Raw genomic sequence first — 22,801 nt, 5'->3', positions numbered from 1 at the left:
CCCGCCAATGTTCACCAGCCTGTCCCTTGAGTTTGGGGGACTTGGGAAGCGTCTGCTTGTGAATGCCGAAGTACACCAGAATTTGAACATTCAGTTACATGTAACAGATGTCAGAGCAGCTCCCACCCCACCCCCCCCCGTCACACTCTAGTGTGACCAAGCGGCTGATGCTAAGATGTGATGAGGCAGATGGGATTGGTTTGACCCCATGGCTGGGCTCATCAAGAGCAAAGGTGATAGTTTAGTTTCCTAGCGCAACGGGGTCTCTCAAGAGCATGTCTTTGCCTTTTCCCATATGAGCGCGTAGCTGACATTCATTCCTATGGAGAAATGCAAAATGAACACAGTAAACTGACTCACAGCAAGTCTGACCATTGGTTCATCTAATTTAGAATTGTCAACACTGACCGACAGCAGCTCTCCGGGGCTTCAGGCAGGCATCTTTCTCAGACTTAGGAGATGCTGGGATTGAAACTAGGACCTGCTTAATTCAAAGCATAGGCTATACCACAGAGCTGTGGCCATTTAAACTTAAGTAAGTACTGCGCTCAAAGACCAAACACACCTCAGTAAAAAGGGAGGAAAGGGGTCAGGCAATCGGGGACCTAATACTGTACAAATTCAGGTTCAGATTTCCTGCACCACCCCATAACAACAGCCCTGAAAGGCAGGCCAGCAGTTATTACTCCACTGTGAAAGCAGCTTGACTGAAAGGAGATAAAGAAAAAACAGAGGTTTGGACTGGGTATTTCCTCTTCTTTTGGATTTCTTCTGTAGAAATGATACCTTGACATGTGGGATAATGCTACTGGGAATGATTTCTAGGTTTAACTTGTGAGGGTTGTTGTGAATGTGGAAACAGCCCCAAGTTTGAGGCTCCTTTATTTATAGCTTGGTCCATTACTACAAAATCCATAGGGCCATTAAGATACTACCTTTATGGGACTAACCAATTTCCGTGGAAAGCCCTGAACTTTAAAGGTAAACAGAGCTCTTCTTCAGCAGAGATAAGCTTATTTTATTCTTGTTTAATTTGGGGAAATGTGTATAGATACATGCTATTACAGTGGTACCTTGGGTTACATACGCTTCAGGTTACATATGCTTCAGGTTACAGACTCTGCTAACCCAGAAATAGTACCTCAGGTTAAGAACTTTGCTTCGGGATGAGAAGAGAAATTGTGCTTTGGCGGCGCGGCAGCAGGAGGAGGCCCCATTAGCTAAAGTGGTGCTTCAGGTTAAGAACAGTTTCAGGTTAAGAACGGACCTCCGGAACAAATTAAGTACTTAACCCGAGGTACCACTGTATATAGAAGCATATTTTGGCTTGAAATTGTTTTTAAATATTCAGTTGTTTTATAAATGCAGTTGTTTGTGTTGTGTTGTGAAATTGCTTTGAGATGCTTCATAGGAAGTGATTCATAACTGAATTAAATTATAATGAGGATGAGGATGTATGTGGGGCTGACTACTATTTCTGTGTGTGTGTGTGTGTGTGTGTGTGTGTGTGTGAAGAGGAAGAGATGGGTGCTATTTGACAAAGATGACACTGGTACATTGGAAGGCAGGTTAATGGTAGAAGCCAGGCTGATCTTTGAGAGGGGGGAAAGAGGGAAAATACTGGGGTGTTAGAAAAGGTGGTTTTATAGTTGATTGGAATGTTTGGGGAACCAGGTTAGCAAGTAAGCTTCATTTGTGTACTTATCGAAAAATCACTGTTGAATACATATTAGTGAAGGAATTGGGGTGTGGCAAAGGAAATGCTGGGGTAAATTTTACAAAGCGTTACAGCAATTCTGGTGTTTCCAGGTGGCCACCTGCTAAAATGTTAGGTAGTCTTTATAACTAACTTTCATCATGCACCAGCAATGTGGAACTTTTGGAAACTTTTGAATTGGAAAAACTTTCTGGAAAGTTTTCATTTGCAAGTTAGGGTAATTTATATGAGGAAGTTTTCTGTTGCCCTAGAGAGTGGTTTAATTTAGCATGTTTATTTTATTTGCATTTAGTAAACAAACAAAACTAAAAACTTTCAAACTGCCAAACCTTCCTAATATTAATTTGCAGTTGGCATCCATTAAGTGTTTTTAATGAATTTATGAAATGCAACATTTTCTATGGGGGAAGAAAAGCACTGCAATTTTTTCTGCACCACATCATAGTCACACATTCGAATTACTCTTCACTCTGGGTGTTGGGTAGTTTGTGCGTCCATTATTTTCTATGAGTTGGATTCTTTGGAGGAGGCATTATGCCCCCATCTTTATTTAGACACCTGGGATTTGTTTTATTTAGATAAAAGTGGTTAGGTAATTTTGTCCCGCAACCTTTCCTGTTTGTAATTGAAATGATAACTTTGCTTTATAATAGCAGAGTACTTGATATGAGAGGGAACTCTTTTGATTAAAATAAAATTAGACTGTTGCCAGTAATGGTTAGGTGTTTCTGGTGTTTAATACTTTCCCCCAATTATGGATGACTAATAATGTTTTCTTGCATGACAATAGTAATAGACCTCTGTAGTGGTAGAAACAGAATCTTGGGGTTCTATTACCATATATTTATGCTACAGTTTTCATATCTACCCATCTGTCTGTCTCTGTCTAGCAAGCCTCTTTTTTAAGGCTTTTGGTGCCTTGAACTGACTTGAAGATGAAGCAAGGCAGTGACTTGCCTACAGCTATAAATCTTCTGCAGACACTGATTTTGGACAAGATTCTAATGACCCTGCCATGTTACAAACATGGCAAAGAGCTGGCCTGACCCCTCTGAATGAAGGAATAAATTCAGGTTTCTGTCCAGAAAACATTCAGTTGATCTCAAACAGTACATAAACTGCCATCCAGGATGAATTGGTGATGTCCATTCTGGGTTAGCCCAACACAGCATGATGATGCAGATGGGAAATTCAAATGTCACCCAACTTTCTGCTAAGTAGCAAGTATCACAATCTACCTGGAAATTCTCTTGCACCTAATTGAAATGAGCAGGAGCTATAGAAAGATGTGGTAGGTCAGGCACGTCCAACTCACAAGAGACTGTGAGCTACTCCCAGTAAAAAAATTCTGGAAGTGATCTACCCATGAAAGGAGGGTGGGAAGCCAAGGTTGTTGACCTTTCTTTAGGGGGGGGGGCCAAGCCAAAGTTGCTGGGCTTTTTTTTTAAGGAATGTGGAAGACAAAGTTGTTGAGCTTTTTTTAGGGGGTAGTCACAGTGGTAACGTCTATTTTAGTTTCATAACAACAAAATACAATTAAAGAACACCCATTTGACGCAACGGAGGAATACAGCAACAGGGGGGGGGGCAGGGACTTTCACTGCATTGCTTTTCACTACCAACAGTCGGGAGGGGTCCCGTGGGCAACAGCGAACATCCGGGGATCGACCTGTCAATCACGGTCGACCAGTTGGACATCCCTGTGGTAAGGGAAGGGCTGTAGCTCCGTGGTAGAGCATCTGGCACATGGACCCATGCAGAAGGTCCCAGGTTCAAGCCCTGGCATCTCCAGGTAGGGCTGGGAAAAAAATCCTGTCTGAAACCCTGAAGAGCTGCTGCCAGTCAGTGTAGACAATACTAAACTAGACAGATCAGTGGCCTTACTCTGTTTAAGACAGCTTCTTATAATAGTGCTCTGTGCAACAGATCCATTCGCCTCTCACTCTGCTGCCCCTAACAGCACTCAGGTTGTGCCAGTTTATGCTGATCTCTCCTTGCTTCATGGCAGGTCCGTCTTGGCTCACCCTCTTGTGTGTTTTGTTTTTTTGTTATGCATTTCTCTTGGTTACATACAGCAGGTGACCTTAAAAATGGATGGATTAGTGTACCTCAACTAACATAGCAACAGTTTATGCTCTGGAGGCTGATACTTTTTGTTGCTGTCCTGTATCTAATAACTAGAAAAGTCAGCAGGCTAGATACTAATAACACTTAACAGCTTGTTAATTATGTTGGTGGCCTTGGGCCTCTGCTAATCTCATGTTCTATTTAAAGAATGCACAAATGTGTATCTGACCCACTCTCAACCAAGATGCATGTTGATGTGTAAGTTGGAAAGTGAGTTTTTGTATGTGGCTACTCAAACTGAACATTTGAAGAAAGCGCAATTTGCCTTTTAGTAAGTTTCACGTTTCCCCTACACTCTCTGTCAGTCTGCACTTAAATATTTCACTTTCTAGATGATTAAATGCAGAACTAATCTGCACAATCCTAGTGCTTACTACCTAACTGCAGTCCTGTCTACTCAGAAGTAAGTCCTATTGAATTCAATCATGGGTCTTACTCTTAGGTAAGGGGGGTTAGAATTGCAGCCTCTGGCAAATACTGAAAGGACAAGATTCCAAGTGAGAGGTGGAAAATTGATTTCAGTATTGGGCAGATAACTCATTTATAACTTTATATTTTTAATTTGCATGAAGATTCAGAACTGTAGTGCTAAATATAATCATTAATCATAGGAATTATTTCCATCATCCCTCTAAAGTAGGTGTCAGCAACTGGCAGCTCTTGAGTCAAATCTAGCTCCCTTAGGAGGCATTTTAGGCCCCCCAGTTACAAACTCAAAGCCAGCAGAGGTGTGTGTGTGTTATGGAAAGAACAGTGGTTGTGGTTGCAAGGTTTTATAAATGTGGGGAATCAGTTGAGGCTTTTACATGGTACTGTCAATAAGTCACCTTCTGGCAAAGCTAGTTGCAGACTGGAGCCCTATATAATGAGAGGTTTCCTTGGGATCTCTGTAATTTCTTATCAAGTCAGATTTATTTATAGGAAATAGAGCAAAAAATCTTTGTGTCAAAGTAAAACTAAGGGCAACGAAGATTGACTGCCCTGTCCCACTTCTGTGCACAAATCATTTGTTTTGCTGGTTCCCCCCCACCCCCCAAATTGATAGACTGGGCTCTTGCACTTTATAAAATCTAAATATCCTGAACTAGGACTAGCTGGGTCCTATGCATGCTTGCTGACAAGTTTGATCCACACAGTACATTTAATGCACATCCAGTGCACATTTAAAACACATACAGTGGTGCCCCGCAAGACGAATGCCTCGCAAGACGGAAAACTCACTAGACGAAAGAGTTTTCCGTTTTGGAGGTGCTTCGAAAAACGAATCTCCTATGGGCTTGCTTCGCAAGACGAAAATGTCTTGCGAGTTCCTGTGGGGTTTTTTTCCTTTCCCCCCTTTTTCTAAGCCGCTAAACCGCTTATCAGTTGATCCGATAAGCCGCTAAAAGCCACTAATAGCGCTAATCCGCTAATCCGTCAATGGGCTTGCTTCGCAAGACGAAAAAAACGCTAGACGAAGAGACTCTCAGAACGGATTCTTTTCGTCTTGCGAGGCACCACTGTAACTTCCTCAAAAGATTATTTGGAGCTGTTGTTTCCCTTATAGAGCCATAGTTCCCAGCAACCTTAACAAACTGCAGTTCCCCTAACTCTTTGAGGTAAGTTATGTTGTTTTTTAGTGCTCTGGTCTATGGGGTCACGATGAGTCGGACACGACTAAATGACTAAACAACAACAACATGTGTTTTAAATGTGCATCAGATGTGCTTTAAATGTATGGTGTAAAACTGCTCTGAGTCCCACAGGCAGAACAATTTTATGAAGGTCCTTGGGGTGAATGGGGGGGGGAGTGTCAGTGACGGAGGCAACACCACTCCCTCAGTTCTGCTAGGCTTGTGGCAGCCTGGATGGAAGCTGGGGAACAGCTTTATTCCTTCTGTCCTCCCCTTTTTAAAAGAGTTTTACTTTCTTAAAAATGTTTATCCCATTGGTTTTTATGGGAGGGGGGAAATAACTATATGGTTGGAATGCTATTCTTTCTGAAGACCCCAAGGCCTTCTCAGAGTTCATGACATACTCCCTTTCAAACCATGCTGCCATCTGAGCACTGATGATTGTGGAATAACAGTGGCAGACTTTGCTGCCACCATAACAAGCCCTCTGACATCAAACCTGCCTCTTCACTGGCAGAAGGGCAGGTTTGCAACATCCAACAGCCCATCAGACGGTAGGACCCAAACAAGTGGATTCAGATTACAAGAACATTCTGACTAGAAGAACTTTCTGATGTTGCCATCAGAGCTGTTCAACAGTGGAATGGACTACTTTGGGAGGTGGTGCACTCTCCTTCATTGGAGGTTTTTAAGCAGAAGTTGGATGGCCAACTCATGGATTATTTAAGCTGTGATTCCTGCATTGCAGGGGGTTGGGCTAAATTATCTTTTGGGCCCATTCCAACTTGGAAGTCCTGTGATTTGGGCCCCCTATCTGGGAGCTTAGGCTTGCTCCCTAAATTCAGCAGGACTTATCTGCAAATAAGGGTTCGTCCGCACAGCTAAATGCGACTCCAACTCTACCATTCCATGATTCTATGAAAAGAGGGCATTGATGTAGTGTTTGATTTAAACATGTTGCTTCAGTTTTCCAGAAATGAAATCAGAGGTTCTTGAGCAACAATCATATGACATAGCAGGAGGCTGAAATGACCCAATCTTAAGTAGCTTTTGGAACATTGAGTCTTGTATCTGGAAATGGGACTTGTAGCATGTTTTGACATTCCACAGGAGAGGAAAGAAAAACATTTATTTTTATCTTTAAAAGTGTAAAAGTGCTAAGATTAGGTAAAACTATAATTTTTCAGAAATGGACTCCATAATAATTGCAAGTTTAGTCAGTAAGAAACTAGCTTAAGTGGGAGACCTCATTAAATTCTGTTTTCAAAACCTGCAATTCACTAATATCCTAGCCTGCCTCATCTTTGAGAATTAAAAATTTAGAAGGAGGATTAGCTTGTTTTATAGAGATTGGATGGAGAGGACTGCACTTTTCAGCTTGGGGATGAGTCATCTCTGTTTTCTTTTCTCTGTTCTGCCAGAGTGTCTGGTTGGCTTTTATACAACTGGGCAACCTCCATGCATCTGCTTAAAATGGTGAGTGGGAGGGGGAGACTACTTTTCAGAGGAGTAATTAAATTTCGAGGGAAAGCATTTGAAATTGTATTGATTTATTTCAATTAAAAACAAATCTCTTGACCCTTTTTATACATAAGCTAACACCCGCATTAAGGGTTTGTGTGTGTCTGTGGAAACAGGAAAAATATATCCCTGAGCAGATGCAGGAAGATTTTGTACAAGCGCATCTGCCCTGTTTCAGGCCAGTCTCTCTGTGTTGTTTTGTCCAGAGCCCAAGTATTCTGTTATCTATCGCCACCTAATCAATATAATATTGACACTGATAGATGTGGCATGTGCTCTTATGTTGACAGAAAGTATCTCCTCTTGTGTATCCACATGATCTTTCCTTTAGTGGCCATAAAGTGTGCCATGAATCTATGTTGACTTTCCCTTTCAGTACATCTATACTGTACTACAGATTTTTTAAAAAGCCATTCAGTCTCCCAAGGGGACCTTGTGAATCGTAGTTCTGTGCCATGGCTAGGGATCTCTTAAGATAAATCTGTTAGCCAAAGGAAAAATAAGAGCCATAATGTCAATACGTTTATATCCAGTGCCTGGATATAAACTGCTGCTGAATTCTGCTATCAGTAACAAATTCTGCAGTTATTTTATGCTTGCACAGAATCTGTATCAAAGTAACAAAAGCTGTCTGTTGGTAAATTGACCATATTATTAGTAGCATGTGGTTTCCTGTTTTAACCTTTAGGATTTCTTAGATTATTACATGGTAGAACACATGTTCTCAGCTGGGTTTGAACTAGAAGGATAATAGATAACCCTGATCTAAATGCTACAATAAGCCAAAATGAGTTGCTGCTCTTTGTGGTTAGTGACGTTTCGGAAGTCCAAAAAGGGAAGGAAGTTTCCTGTGATGAGGCAGGATGGATATCTGAGAGACTTCGGCATTGCTCAACTGATAACGTGATGAGTGTATTTTTTAAGGGTTTGTGTCAGGCCGTCTGTCTTCTATTGTTGGCTTTCAAAAACTTCACCCTTGGGTTTTGCATGCACCCACAGAATGAATCTGAGTGAGCAGGGGGAAAAGATAAGTTTATACTGATGCTTGAATAATTTATTGATTCAAGTATGCTTGCCAACAGGTTAAAAAAAAAAAGAGGTCTTCTGCAATGTAATAACTATCAGTAAATGCAGAATAAAATCAATCAGACAACAACAATGCCATCACTGAATGGCTGGGATAACAGCTATTAGGCCATTAGAGTACAAAGTGGATAAAATGATGAGTGACTGTTACACAATATATGTCAATAGTATAAATAAAACATCAAGGCTGCCATGCTAGAGCCATCATAGCCTATCCTGTATACACGCATTTTCTTGTTCTATTTTAGTCACTGTTCACACAGTGCTGCAGGGTTTTGAGGTACCACAAAAGCCTGGCAAACTGTTTAATCAGATCAGATGGTGAGATGAGGGTGTGCACCATGAGTGATAGTGCCTTTCTTGCGCTACTTTCAGCTCTGAAAAATCTGCTGCCTATTTCCAGCTCCAGTCTGTCTCCAAGCTGTCTTCACGCACTGGTAATTCGTAGTCTAACCCAGTTCTTTCTCCCTTGGTTCTTCAGAACAGCCTGTTTACCATTTAAAGAATGCTTTGTGTTTGTCCATTATACACTCTGATATTTCCATGAGGAAGACGTTTGTGTTGTTTGCTCTGCTTTTACCCACTGCTCTAAAAAAAAAAAGGGGGGGGGACACTAGGCAAGTGACTAAGCTCTGTTGCATCATTTAAGCTGTTAAGAGCAGATGCTTATATAATGCCCTGTAGCTTTAGGAGTGTTTCGTTTCATTGGCCCAAGACACTTGTGATAGTTGAGGATAGGTTTTCATTTGAATTAACATTTAATATACAGAAGGTGTGCTCCCGAAGATGTTGGTGCTGGAAAATATTCCGTTCCTTTATTTTGATAAGTAATGCAGTTTATTACAAAGATAACTCATTATAGTGGCAAGTGTGTGAGCTTGTGGGCCTCACATCTGTGCAGGCACATTAAACTCAACAAGCTGTTCATAAGCTAGCACATTTGTGCCAACGTTATTGAAACTGGAACTTGGGTATGTAAGCCATGTGCTTATTTCATTATAAAGGAGAGAGAAAAGTCTGTTTTACGTAGAACAAAACTTGGCAGCGGCATCTGAGAAAAATGTAATGCTTTTCAGTGTACTCTTAAAGGTTGGTGGTTTTCAGAGACCTTCTTGTTCTTTCAGTTTTACCATATCCCACATTTCTTTCATCCCTTGCTAGCCAGATCGTTCTGTGATGGAAGATGGAAGACAGAGGGGCCCGTGTTGCTGACTACTTTGTTGTGGCAGGATTGACTGATATTTCAAAACCACTAGAGGAGGAAATCCACTTCAACGATGCTTGTCACAAGCTTGCAAAGCCAAAAGAGCCAATCACAGATGTGGCGGTGATAATTAAATCTCTGGGGGAGGAAGTGCCTCATGGATACAAATGCATAGATGTTACTCCATCAGGACTGTCAGCAGATCTCAACAATGGCAGCCTTGTGGGACCACAAATATATCTGTGCTACAGGAGAGGGAGAAACAAGCCCCCACTTACTGACTTGGGGTGAGTAAATTTTATTAGCTTTAAATATATATATATTCAAGTTGCACTACTAAGGAATAGATCTGCTAACTTTTTATTTTAAAAAAATTGGTCCGTTAGGTTTTGTTTGGAGGCAGAATTGGGGGAGAACCTGATGGATATAGAATCATTGAATCGTAGAATTGTAGAGCTGGCAATTCAGGGGAGAAACTGGAGTGGGGTCTGCTCTGAGGTGGGGTGCAGGTGGGACTGTGTTGCTGACCTTCCTTCCCAGTGCCATGTGTCACTGCCACTTACCGAGATGGGGAAGTGAAAGAGCAAAGCAGCAGGAGCTTGGCGCACTGCTGGTTCAGTGCAGACACAGTGTCAGAAGCCTTGGATCGGTTCTGCAGTTGCACCTGTGCTGAGCATGTCATTCATGCAACCCAACCCTTGCTGCTTCATGAATGGAGCATAGTTGACTGTGGTCTATTATGGGCAGAGCCTAGCAGGATTCCTTCCCACTCCCCGCAATACTCCTTACCTGTTGTTTCTAAAAACCTGTCATTGTGTTTTTGGGTATGTCTTCTGTCTAGGGTTTTATATGATGGGAAAGAGAGACTAAAACAGGGTTGTGAAATCATCCAAGCCACTCCGCATGGCCGCCCTGCAAATATCAGCGGTGGTGCTTCATCGCAAAAAGTATACATCACATTCCGAAGAGCCTTGGAGAACATGACTCAGAATACCTTGGCTGTCACAGACATATGCATAATTATACCAAGTAAGGGAGAAACCCCACCACACACATTCTGCAAGGTTGACAAGAATCTGAACAGCAGTATGGTAAGGTGGACTTCTGGATTTGTAGAAAATACTCTTTAATGGATTTATAATGCTTACAATATAGTTGTTGTTATTGTTTAATTTATATACCTCTTAAGGACAAAATAGGCTTTTAAGTGGTTTACAAAGCATAACATTCAGTTACCAGTTGGCATTAAAAAACCCCAGGTTGGAGTAGACATATATATTTCTAATTAATCCCACTCTCCTGTAAGATTCCAGAGGATCTGTGCCAGTTTCTTCTTCATGTCTCAACAATGTCAACTTCTCATGAGCAATCCATAATCCCTTGAAGGGTTCTCTGCTGTGTTGCAGTGTTATCTGCTCTTTGCCCTATGGACAATGGTATAAATTAAATGCTGCAAGCGGCTTTTTATGAAGTTATCTGTGCAGTCCTAAGGCAAGTACTTAAAAAAAAGTAAGAATTGCTTTGCTGGATAGACTAAGATACACCTAGGTGGAATCTACACACATATAAAAAACGCTGTAAAAATGCTTTTTAAAAAAATGTTTTGAAAAATACATTGAATTTTGCATAGCTCACTGTCTCCTTCTAGTGCCACATTTGTATATTGCACTTTACAACACATTTAAAGGGGGTTTTTTGCAGCTGTGTAGCTGAGTCCCTAGTTAATTCACCTCCGCCAACCATAGCTCAGTAGGGAGACACAAAATTGCAAAATAGTTTCCCCCTCTTCTTTACTCCCAGCATCTGATAATGAGACGTAGGCTGCCTATGAATATGGAGGCTCAGTTGTTGTTGAATAATATATTGAATACATTATTTTTGTCGCATCAACATGATTGAAGAGTTCTCTTTCTTTAAGTCTTCCTGCTACTCATTATCAAAGTAATAATTGTTGGCATGCTCTATAAAAGTTCCCTCAAGTCCTCTTTGCTGTCACAGTGTTAACGAATCCAGTCTACTCCACCATCTTCTGATGCCTGTTAGTTACACAGAACACTGGGAAAGCACTTCTTGCAGGCCTTCCATATGAATAGTCAATTGCACAAAAAGTATATAAGATACCATTACTTGGTTTTCAGTAGAATATTTTAAATGCAAGTTAAATTGAATGGATTTCTGGTGATAGCATTTGTTCAATAGAAACAGTATGATTCAGGTGCACTGTGGCATGAAAGCCTGTGGTTAATGCACTGCTATTTTCCATCATTTTTGCTTTTGTGTGATCAAATCATTGTCAAGTGATTTGATTTTTTTAAAGCCCCTGTTATTTATTTTTTTGCAAGCCCTTCTCATGTGTATTTAAACTGAAAAATTTTATTTATCTCACTGGGCCATAGTGGTATTTTTCAATGATAAATTGTCGTTATGCCACTTTCTAGGATAAAAGAAAAGGCATAAAATCGTGTGTGCTGGAGGGGTAGGAGGAACTATGATATACACAGGGTAGCTTAGAAGACAGTTCTTAAAATGTTTCAAATTATGGACTCAGTTAAAACACATTCCAGAATTCATGGCTATTTGAAGTAGGAATGTATGCTGTTTTCTGAGCAAGCCTCTGGAATAGGGCTTTTACATCTTTCATGATTTTCACTTATGGCACATAATCATTTGTTTTGCAATAAGTAGGAGCTGCGCAAGGTTTTTTATAAACTGAAGTTATTAAAATGCTACTGAAATCAGTGGGAATGAATATTTGCTTCTCATTTCTCTGGTATGAATGCTGTCTGAGCTACTCCAAAACATATACAAAACCTGAGCAAGCTAAAAAATCAAGTGTATTTCATTTGTAGTACCCATTATGGCTTATGTAGTGCATGAAAGTACTCATTTTACATTCCAAAAGTGTTTATGGGCTGCAGACATTTGTTGGTAGCCCCCTCTTTTTTATTCTTGTCTTCCTTTGGGTTTACCAATGGTGACAAAATTTATCAGGATACTATAAATTTCTGTTTACCTGACACATTGCCAGCAGCAGAGAGAAGTTGGTACTGTTCAAAAATTATGAAATTGTATGAGATTTTGTGCTAAAAATGAGTCATAGAGTGAAAAATTACAGGTTAAGAGACTCAGGCATGGTTACAGAATACTTAAACCTCAGCATGAATCAAGTGAAAGGGCTTGCCCAGGAAAATAGTTTGTGTTTTTTTTGCCTTAAGTCGGGTTCTTTAATCTGACACACAAGAGTGCTTCCATTATTCATTACAATCATTGAATTGATTTTAAAGGAGTATAATTTGACCTTTTACAAGTTGTCTGATCAGGCTTGTTTATCCTTCCCACTTGTGGCATTGTACTCTTGTCTTTCTACATTGCCTAGTCAACTAATTCACCCTGTTCTGCACTTCTCTTGCAGTGGGGCTCAGCAGTATACTTGTGCTATAAGAAGTCTGTGGCAAAAACAAACACCATATCATACAAAGCTGGTAAGTCATCTGTAGGTTTTATTTATTTATAATGCAGTAATGCTTATTGGCTGCATATAGTAGACCAATTCTATTTATGGATTAATTCTTTTATGTAAGCTTAGACTGGATTTGCACTGACGTGGGAAAATTCTGTAATATCAAGAAGACCAAGAATGTTATGTCACTTTGAGAGGCAGGCAGCCTACACACTATGCATTTAAAACACACCCACACACCCCAGAATCCTGGGAATTGTAGTTTACCTGAAACAGACCTACAATTTCCATCACCCTTAACAAACTACAGTTCCTAGGATTTAGGGTGTGTGTGTTGTGGAGTGTGAGGAAGAAGACCTGCTTTAAATGTGTGGTGTGTACACATTCTCATTTATGACAAACAGGATAAAGACTTGGTTCTGTGGGCCTGGAGGGACTGGAGCCAGTGTGGTGTAGTGGTTAAGAGCGGTAGTCTCGTAATCTGGGGAACCGGGTTCGCGTCTCCGCTCCTCCACATGCAGCTGCTGGGTGACCTTGGGGCAGTCACACTTCTCTGAAGTCTCTCAGCCCCACTCACCTCACAGAGTGTTTGTTGTGGGGGAGGAAGGGAAAGGAGAATGTTAGCCGCTTTGAGACTCCTGAAGGGGAGTGAAAGGCGGGATATCAAATCCAAACTCTTCTTCTTCTTCTTCTTCAGAGGTTGCTTATTTATTATATTTTTATTCCATTTTCTGGACCATTCTTGACTTCTAAAGTAGCTCATATTAATGACATTTTTAAAAAATGAGAGACAGGAGCTGTCATCAAGCTTACAAACTAAACAGATGAGATGCAAACAAAGAGAAGGGAAGGGGAGCAGAAGTAAAAGGCAGAGGAGGGAGGTCCAATTTTCAAGGCCAAAATGAAGTGGTGAGCTATGCGTGGGCCTTCGTATTCCATGCTGCCCACATTCTTCTTCCCTTGTTGGGGAATTTGACTTGCGGTTACTTTTCATGAAAAGCTTTCTCTTCCCCCACTTCTCTGCGTAGCAAACCACTTTTGGAATTAATGGGAGGTCCAGTAATGGTTTTTGATACGGCATAATGGGTGGTCTTTCGTTGCTACGCTTTTGTAAAACAAAATGAGGGGGAATGCACAACCCTGAGTCACTTTAATTGGGATATTTTGGAAGCACACAGGTATATCTGCCAAGTACAGAGGCTCATCCTCTCTCTGGAGCTTGCCTGGGCAAGCCCAGTTAAAATGAACGCAGCATCGCTTAGGAGGCTTTTATCCAGTATGCCTTCTATTGAATAAGCAGAATGAAATGTTGAGTTATTTTGATTTCATTGCTGGGAAATTGGATTGGATTGACTGGAGGAGCTGTGAAACCAGTTCAAGTGGCAATGCTGTCTGTAATAGGACCGATGTGGTTCAGCAGATAGAACAGGGGTTGTCAGTGTGTTTCCCATGGCACAAGTCCTTCTCAGACCATGTTTTTGTTTTTAATTTTCTTTTTTGTTAACTTGCCAACTCATATTCTTCTGCATGTCTGCAGAGTCCACCTAGTATGCAGAGGCTCCAGATTTCTTTCTGAGAGGCCCTGTGTTGCTGCCAAACTTGTAGGAACCCGAGTTCAGTATTAGTAGGAGCAAGTGGGGACTTGCAACAGTCCTCAACCCTAAAAGGAGTGTTCCTATTCAGGACTTTTGGCATTCTGGAAAAGGATCCTCAATGATCCCTTCAGGGCTTGCAGAAAGCTAGAAGCAAGGATTCAGGAGCAGAAAGGGAGAAAGGACACCTTTTAATTTCTTCCCATTTGAAAATGTCTCCTCGTGGCTGGCCCTGCCATAGGACAGAGTTCAAAATATACGAATAAGCCACTTCAAAATGATGTATATATCATACAACACATCTCACAAAATATACAAGTAACTACAAGTTGTTATATGCATCAGAGTCAAATAAAGAATCAAACAAATCAATGAATAGCGAGGAACGCCAAGCTGCCTCTCAAAGAAGAAGAAGAAGAGTTTGGATTTGATATCCCGCCTTTCACTCCCCTTCAGGAGTCTCAAAGCGGCTAACAATCTCCTTTCCCTTCCTCCCCCACAACAAACACTCTGTGAGGTGAGTGGGGCTGAGAGACTTCAGAGAAGTGTGACTGGCCCAAGGTCACCCAGCAGCTGCATGTGGAGGAGCGGAGACGCGAACCCGGTTACCCAGATTACGTGACTACCGCTCTTAACCACTACACCACACTGGCTCTCCACACTGGAAGCCGTTTCACAAAAGTCTCAAAGGAAGATATCTCTCTGAAGTCTCAAAAGGACAGTATATCAAGAATAGTTCAACTGTTTCAGAATAAAGTCTTCATCAGCGAATAATGAAATATTCATACTAGTGGGGAATCATGCTAGTGGATCAGTGATCACTGGATAGTGTAGCTGCAACACAGGGGTTTGTGTTTGTTCATAGGGCAGAATTCGACAGCCACCTCAGGTGGCAGATGTTGGTAGGGGCAGGGAATGTGGCAACATGTTGGAGGATTGAGCTTTGGACACCCCACAGCCAGCCCCATTCTCCCTAAGCTAGCCTGCTGGCCTCAGATGTGGTGGAGGATGCTTTGTGTTTGAAGTAATATTCAGCTGCTGGCCTGGTTGGTACATAGAATGGGGGAAAGGGCATCGTTGTGTTTCTTGCCTCAGGCAGCAAAACTTATTGGGTCAACCCTGCTTCTCCTATTGTGTTATGTAGTGCTAAAGGACATAGTCTTAGGACTGCCAGCCAGCCCCAAACATGAGAGTATTAATGCTAATATACCAAAAGAAAATATTTCCGTTCTTTCCTGCCTCCTTGTAACCTTGTGATACACACCTGCCACCTCACTCCCTTTACTCCAAGCCAAGGATACTATAAGCCAGGGGTCAGTAAACTTTTTCAGCAGGGGGGCGGTCCACTGTCCCTCAGACCTTGTGGGGGACCGGACTATATTTTTTTGGGGGAAATGAACAAATTCCTATGCCCCACAAATAACCCAGAGATGCATTTTAAATAAAAGCACACATTCTACTCATGTAAAAACACCAGGCAGGCCCCACAAATAACCCAGAGGTGCATTTTAAATAAAAGGACACATTCTACTCATGTAAAAATATGCTGATTCCTGGACCGTCCGTGGGCCAGATTTAGAAGGCAGTTGGGCCGGATCTGGCCCCTGGGCCTTAGTTTCCCTACCCATGCTATAAGCTATTTGGCAAATTCCCTCTATTTATATTCCTTTCCCACCCCACCCACCTAACAGACTTGCAACCTTCTGTGTCTCAACTATCCTCTATGTTTTATAAGTCTTGGAAGCCGCTGTGTGTTGGCCCCCATCCAGCTGTTTGTTGCTGTTTTTAAAGTATTTTTCTTTTATAAACTAATATTCCTGGGAGCATGAAGAAGCTATTATCTTTCTTTCTTTCTTTCTTTCTTTCTTTCTTTCTTTCTTTCTTTCTTTCTTTTGCCAGCTAGCAGCCCTGTTTTCCTTTCAAATGGATAGGCATTGGACCACCCAAGTTTGGTATTAGAAGGGATGGTGATGATGCAGAAATTATACATGTCAAAACAAGAAACAGTGAAACTGTAGTCCTAAAAGACACAAAAAAATTCCAAATACGAATCAAGCAACATCATTAAAAACTGGATTGCACTCCACAGCCCAAAGCTTTCCTGAATAAAGTGTTTATTTTACATTCTCACTGGATCATTTGATGATGGCTAAGGACGATATTCCTTAATTTGTCAACAAGGTCAGAAATAAATGAGGTATATTGAAATTACCTCAAGCAAAATTTTGTATTGAAAGATATCAACAGTGGATAGATGGCAGTTTGACAATATAAGAGCTTTGAATCTTGAGCTTTGAATCTTGATAGATGGCAGTTTGACAATCTTGAGCTTTGAATTTTCCTTATTTGCTCTAATTGGGGCAATTTAAATTTATGCTGTGTTGCTTGATTTAAAAGATGAAGGGTTTTTAATTTTTTGTATATTTTTGGAATGCTCAATATGGTGCTAATGTTCAATTGAGAGCTTAATTCCTTATTAGACTGATACGTGTAGTTTTTCTTTAATTTTGTGGTGTTGGCCTTCATGATTTTTCAGGAGTATGGTTAAACTGGATCTCATGTGACTTGGAAGTAAATACCATAGAATTAAATGGTCTTATTCCCAAGTAAATGTGTGTAGGATTGTGCCCTTAGCTGGAAGTAAGACCTGTTTAATTCAGACTTGTTTGTGAGTAGGCATGCAAAGGATTGCATTTGTTGTGCAGGGAAGCATAGAAATTGGGAAAATAAACTCTTAGCATGCTTCTTAATAGTTCGGTGTGTTACATAAGGAATGGTTTTTCTGGTATGCTCAGTGGAGTTCAGGTCTATCAGCAATATAAAAAATTGTTTCTCCAGGTCTAATATGCAGATATCCAGAAGACGACTATGATTCATTTCCCTTACCAGAATCAGTACCTCTTTTTTGCCTCCCAATGGGGGCAACAATTGAATGTTGGCCGTCTAATAGCAAGTATCCCCTCCCAGTGTTTTCTACATTTGTACTAACTGGAGCTTCAGCTGAAAAGGTAAGGATAAGTTTGTCAACAAGTATAATTTTCAAGTACAGCTTGTTCTTTTATTTTATTTTGTTGTTGTCGTTCTTTCATTTTTCTGAGTCTGAGGAATTCATCAGAAAATGTTTGAAAGCTTGAAAATTCTTCCTGCTATAACTTCACATGATGATTAATGCTAGACTTAAACTGATTTGGTCATCATTCCTTCTCCATGAGGAGCAGTGGAAGCTGTAGTTCTGTGATGGGGAGGTGGGATCTAACAGAGCAGGGTCAGCTCCAGGACTGAGGGGCCCCAGGCAAAGAGACCTTGGGAAGCCCCCTCCTCTCTTGGTAGAACAGAATGGGCTTACTTGGCAACAATGCTGTGTTGGGTGGATGGAGACAAGATTTACATCTCCCATAATGCCCCTCAGCAAAATACTTTGGAGGCATTGGGATAAATTATAATGGCCACTAGACCTTAAGTGCCATATCTGATGTGGCATTAATTGCCCCCCATTATGCCACCTGCCCAGTAACACGTTGCAACCCAGCTATTGAGACATACATTTTAAGAAGTTGTTCGTTAACCTTAAACTGCTTATAGTGCTGCATGCATGCACAAAACAACTTTTTATTGCACTTTTACGTTCATATTTAGTTCTCTGAGTTGCTTAAATTGTTTTCATAATATTTCAAGAAGTGCAGTACATTAAAGTAAAGCTATTTGAGAAATGTACATATTCTGGAGTCCTTTGCCTTTGGTCTGAAGCAAACGCATGGAGAACAAGCATGTTCATTAAATCACATATTTTGTTGTTTGCAGGTCTATGGTGCTGCGATACAGTTCTATGAAACCTATTCTGAAGAAAATCTCACAGAAAAGCAGAAATATCAGTTGGATTTAGTGGCTACTCCTGATGGGAAGTCTGCTAGCTCCAAAACAGTCCAGACGAATAAATGCATCTGCCTTCTTTCTCACTGGCCATTCTTCGATGCTTTCAAGAAATTTCTTACTTTTCTATATCGTTATTCCATCTCTGGTCCACATGTCCTGCCCATTGAGAAGTAAGTTCTGTAGGATAGTTTGTCCATTTCACATCAGTGCTATTGTAGAACAATTTTATTAATTGAGACTGGCCACTGGTCACAGCTGAGAGTGCATTCTGCCTAGCCAGCAGCCAGCTGGCCTCCCTGCCTCTCATTGCTAGCTTGAGTCGGACATTGCACCAAACCTCTTTTAAGTAATCTTAACTATGGGTTGATTTAGATATAATGCCAAATCATGGTTTGATGATACAGGAGCAAACTTGGAATAAGGAGATACTCCCAACAAGAAACTTCCTGAGTGGGGCAGAGTCACTATGCTTGTTTCTCAGCAGGTGGGTCATTGTTGCTTACTGGGAAGGGGGTGAGCAAGGCAGTGGTGAGGTCAGTGCAGTGCAAATGCACCAGCAGATCCAATCTGGTGCTGCCTGGTGGTGCGTTGCACCCCACCAACCTCTCTGTCACCTCTTCTCTCTTGCTAATCAGTAGTGACCCACCTGCTGGAAAGCTAGCAGAGCTACTTCTGTTCCCAGCAGGTTGCTAAATTGTTCCCCATAGCTTGCCCCTACTCTTTGTGCCTCCATGGAACACACAGGTCATTATGGAAAACTCTGCACTGATTTAAACAAACACAATTGAATAGAGCCTATCTGCTAAAAAATGTTTTAATGCTTTTTGTATGCTGGATGTACACTGGCATCCTGTATTCCGTAAACGGATTAAATTTATTAAGCTGAAATAATTATTTCTTCTTTCACAGGCATATTTCCCACTTTATGCACAAAGTTCCTTTTCCATCCCCTCAGAGGCCAAGAATTTTAGTCCAGGCAAGTGTAAATTTGCCCTTTACTGTCCACATGTTGTTCTAGTTTCAGCAGGTTCATGCATGTATGTGCATCACTAGATTACATGAAGGTTTTACAGGTGATTGTGTAAACTCATTCAGTTGAAAAGCAATATACCAGTGGCACAATGGGTCAGTGCGTCTTGCTGTTAAGGTCGGTGGTTCGAGCTCATCCAGGTACGGCTGTGGGCAGGATTCCTGCATTGCAGGGAGTTGGACTAGATGACCCTTGGGTTTCCTTCCAACTCTACAATTCTCTGATTCTCTGAGATGAATGTTTGATCTGTGATGGTTCATTCATATATGCAATTCATTGTTGGTTGTTGCACCCTTTAATGTTTAAGTGATATGTGTGAACCATATATATGTATTTTGCTTTTGCTTTTTTTGTATTTGTATATAATTCTTATTGTTGATAATATTTTGCATTCATATATTATCGTTGCTAGCCACCCTACATTTCTTGTGCGGAAAGGTAGAGTATAAATTTACCATATTTTCCAGCGTATAAGACGACTGGGCGTATAAGACGACCCCCCAACTTTTCCAGTTAAAATATAGAGTTTGGGATATACTCGCCGTATAAGACTACCCCTCTTCCAACGCACACCAAATAAAAATTTAAAAAACTGATCTCCAGTCCGGCTCGGAAATCCGCTCCACTTTCCAGTGGCTGGGGGCTTCTGGGCCAATTTTCAAGCGTATTTCTGCTTCATCTAGAGAGCTTGGTGTCCTCTGATTTAATTTGCTATCATTTTATCCTTTGGTGGGGAGTTGCTGCAGGAGCTGCTGCTGTAGCTGGCGTACAAGACGACCCCTGACTTTTGAGAAAATTTCCTGGCTTAAAAAGTAGTCTTATACGCCAGAAAATACAGTAAATAATAATAAAAATAGATAAGCCAGCACATAGTGCTGGCATCTTTTTATTACATAATAGTTGTAGAGCAGAGATGGGGAACCTGTGGCCCCCCAACTGTTGCTGGACTCCAGCTCCCATCAGTGGCTAGGGAAACCCAGCCAGATAGATGGGGTATAAATAATAAATTATTGTTGTTATTATCTCTGACCACTGACGATGCTGGCTGGGTCTGATGGGGTTTGGAGTTCCAAATTGGTTGGAGGGTCACAGCTTCCCCATCCTTGCTGTTGAGATAAAGTTGAAGAGGTAAAGTTGAGAAAATTCTAAACTCAAGAACCCACCTGTGTGCAGCTGTGATGTTACTCCCCTTTCTGTACCAAATAACCTAAACTTCTGAGGGTGTTTCTTGTGTGTTAAGATCTAGAGAAGGTCCTGCATCCTTTTCTTTGATGCCAGTTAAAATCCTGGTTAAGGGGCACAGTGTTGTATTTTCATGTGTAGAGATCTTTTTCAAAGTGCCAACTCGTGATTTATAGCCACAAGAGCAGCTGTATATTTAAGGAAGCAGACTTTTACAGCATGAACATTCTATTTGTCATTAAATCAAGACAATTTTGTCCTTTTGGCATGGAATTTGACATGCTGAATCTACCTGGTGAGAGGGTATCCTCTGGACAATTGGTGGGGAGGCAGCAACAGAAAAGAGTTGCTGAGCTTTTGCAACAATATGCTCTGAATGCATATTGTTTGGCAGTCATTTTTCTTCCCTGCTCAAAAGTTACGTATCCCTTTGCCAGCTTAATCATGTCAAGGATTCAAGGCTATTGCAGGGGTCTGCCTTTACTGGATTCATTAAAATTGATTATACAGATCTGCCACCACAGTATCTTTGGTCTTGATCCTGGTATTTCATTTGGGGTCAGGTGGAACAAATGTGAGGTTTCTATATAGATTGAATTTTGTTGGTCATGTGCCAAGTTGTATGTGTATTTATTTTTGTTGTTGGTTTAAGAGATCTACCCTTGTTGTATTTGTATGTACAGTGGTGCCTCGCAAGACGAAATTAATCCGTTCCGCGAGTATCTTCATCTAGCGGTTTTTTCATCTTGCGAAGCAACCCTATTAGCGGCTTAGCGGATTAGCGCTATTAGCGGTTTAGCGGCTATTAAAGGCTTAGCGGTTTAGCTGCTAAAAGGCTATTAAAGGCCATGGGGTGACACCCCATGGTGGCTGTCACCCATCGACATTCTTGCACTTAAGAGATCAAATATGGAAGGTAAAAGGTGGACATATGCCGACCTTCTGATAAGGTCGGATAAAGGTTGGGAAATTAGGCCCTATGAAGAGCTAAAAGATAAACTAACGGGGTGGATACAATTCCACCAAATCAACTCCCTATGGAATGAACATAAAAAAGTTGGAATGAGTAAGAACAAGTCTAAATTCCAGCTAGAAATAATAGAAGGGAAGTCTAAGCTCCTTACCAAAATGTACAACCAACTACTAGACTGGGATACCATGGACGAGGAGGTCAAAGAGGTTATGATCAAGTGGGCCATAGACTTAGGATACCCCCTAGACTATGAAAGGTGGATAAAACTATGGAATAAGGATATGAAATTTTCAGCGTGTGTCGGACTCCGAGAAAACATGGAGAAGATGATGTACCGCTGGTACATCACTCCAACAAAATTAGCTAAAATGTATAAAACCGGGGATAAAACATGTTGGAAGTGCAAAAAGAAAGAGGGAGATTTTCTTCATATGTGGTGGACCTGCGAGGAAGTAAAGAGGTTCTGGGGCTCTGTTTATGATGAATTAAAAAAGATTCTAAAGTACACCTTCCCTAAAAAACCTGAGGCATTCCTTTTGGGAATGGTGGGGGATGAAATCAAGAAAGACGACCAAACTCTATTTCAGTACGCAACAGTAGCCGCTAGGATACTTTTAGCGCAGAATTGGAAAACACCTAACATCCCAACAATTAGAGATTGGCAAACCAAGTTAATTGAATATATTGATCTAGCAATGATGACACAGAAGATTAGGCAACAGAAAAACACCAAATTTATTAATGATTGGAACAAATTCCTCTCATACATGGAGACGATATTAGGGAATATCCAAATCACAGTAGGTATAATATAAAAACCGCGAGGTAGAAATAACGGTTAGTAAAAGACTGCTGAATATATTATTGAGTTATAGCTCACGACGTGGTGGTGGGAAGTCAAATAACGTAACAGATTTGTATAATGATTTAGTATCTAAATAGTTTGGAATTTGATTTCGGCTTTGTATATTGTGCTCATTTTTTTTCTTGTTTTTTTTTCTTGTTTTGTTTTTATGGATGATGTATATGTGCTTTTAGCTGTTGGAATAAAATAAAGGTTTTAAAATTTAAAAAAAAAAGGCTTAGCGGCTTAGAAAAAGGGGGGGGGAAGCGGAAAAAAAATCTCAAGACTCGCAAAACATTTTCGTCTTGCGAAGCAAGCCCATAGGGAAATTCGTCCTGCGAAGCGCATTGAAAAACGGAAAACCCTTTCGTCTAGCAGGTTTTCCATCTTGCGAGGCATTCGTCTTGCGGGGCACCACTGTATGTTTTGGAATACTCAGTAAATAATGATATTCACAATTTTTAAAAAATCTATTGTGTGCTCCAAAATTTAAGAGGTTTCAGTAGGCCATACTTGATGCAATGTAGGAGGTTGGTGTGGTCTGCAGTTTTTCAAAGTGTTCATACCAGCCAGGGTGGG

General features: G+C 41.0%; 1 protein-coding gene across 1 annotated transcript in view; it reads left to right on the top strand.

Moving 5' to 3' along the window:
• The window catches only part of DENND4A (DENN domain containing 4A), a 66,345-nt gene that overhangs the window by 1,097 nt on the left and 42,447 nt on the right, over nt 1–22,801 (top strand). Inside the window, exons 2-7 of the mRNA XM_081171353.1 lie at nt 9,226–9,555; nt 10,110–10,359; nt 12,681–12,750; nt 17,159–17,328; nt 18,122–18,363; nt 19,103–19,169. Coding sequence (XP_081027479.1) covers nt 9,248–9,555; nt 10,110–10,359; nt 12,681–12,750; nt 17,159–17,328; nt 18,122–18,363; nt 19,103–19,169 — 1,107 coding nt within the window. The 5' untranslated portion in view covers nt 9,226–9,247. The remainder of the gene's footprint in view (nt 1–9,225; nt 9,556–10,109; nt 10,360–12,680; nt 12,751–17,158; nt 17,329–18,121; nt 18,364–19,102; nt 19,170–22,801) is intronic.

Source organism: Podarcis bocagei (genome assembly GCF_964188305.1).
Source record: "Podarcis bocagei genome assembly, chromosome: 14".
Lineage (NCBI taxonomy): Eukaryota > Metazoa > Chordata > Lepidosauria > Squamata > Lacertidae > Podarcis > Podarcis bocagei.
This window is presented reverse-complemented; position numbering and strand designations above follow the sequence as displayed.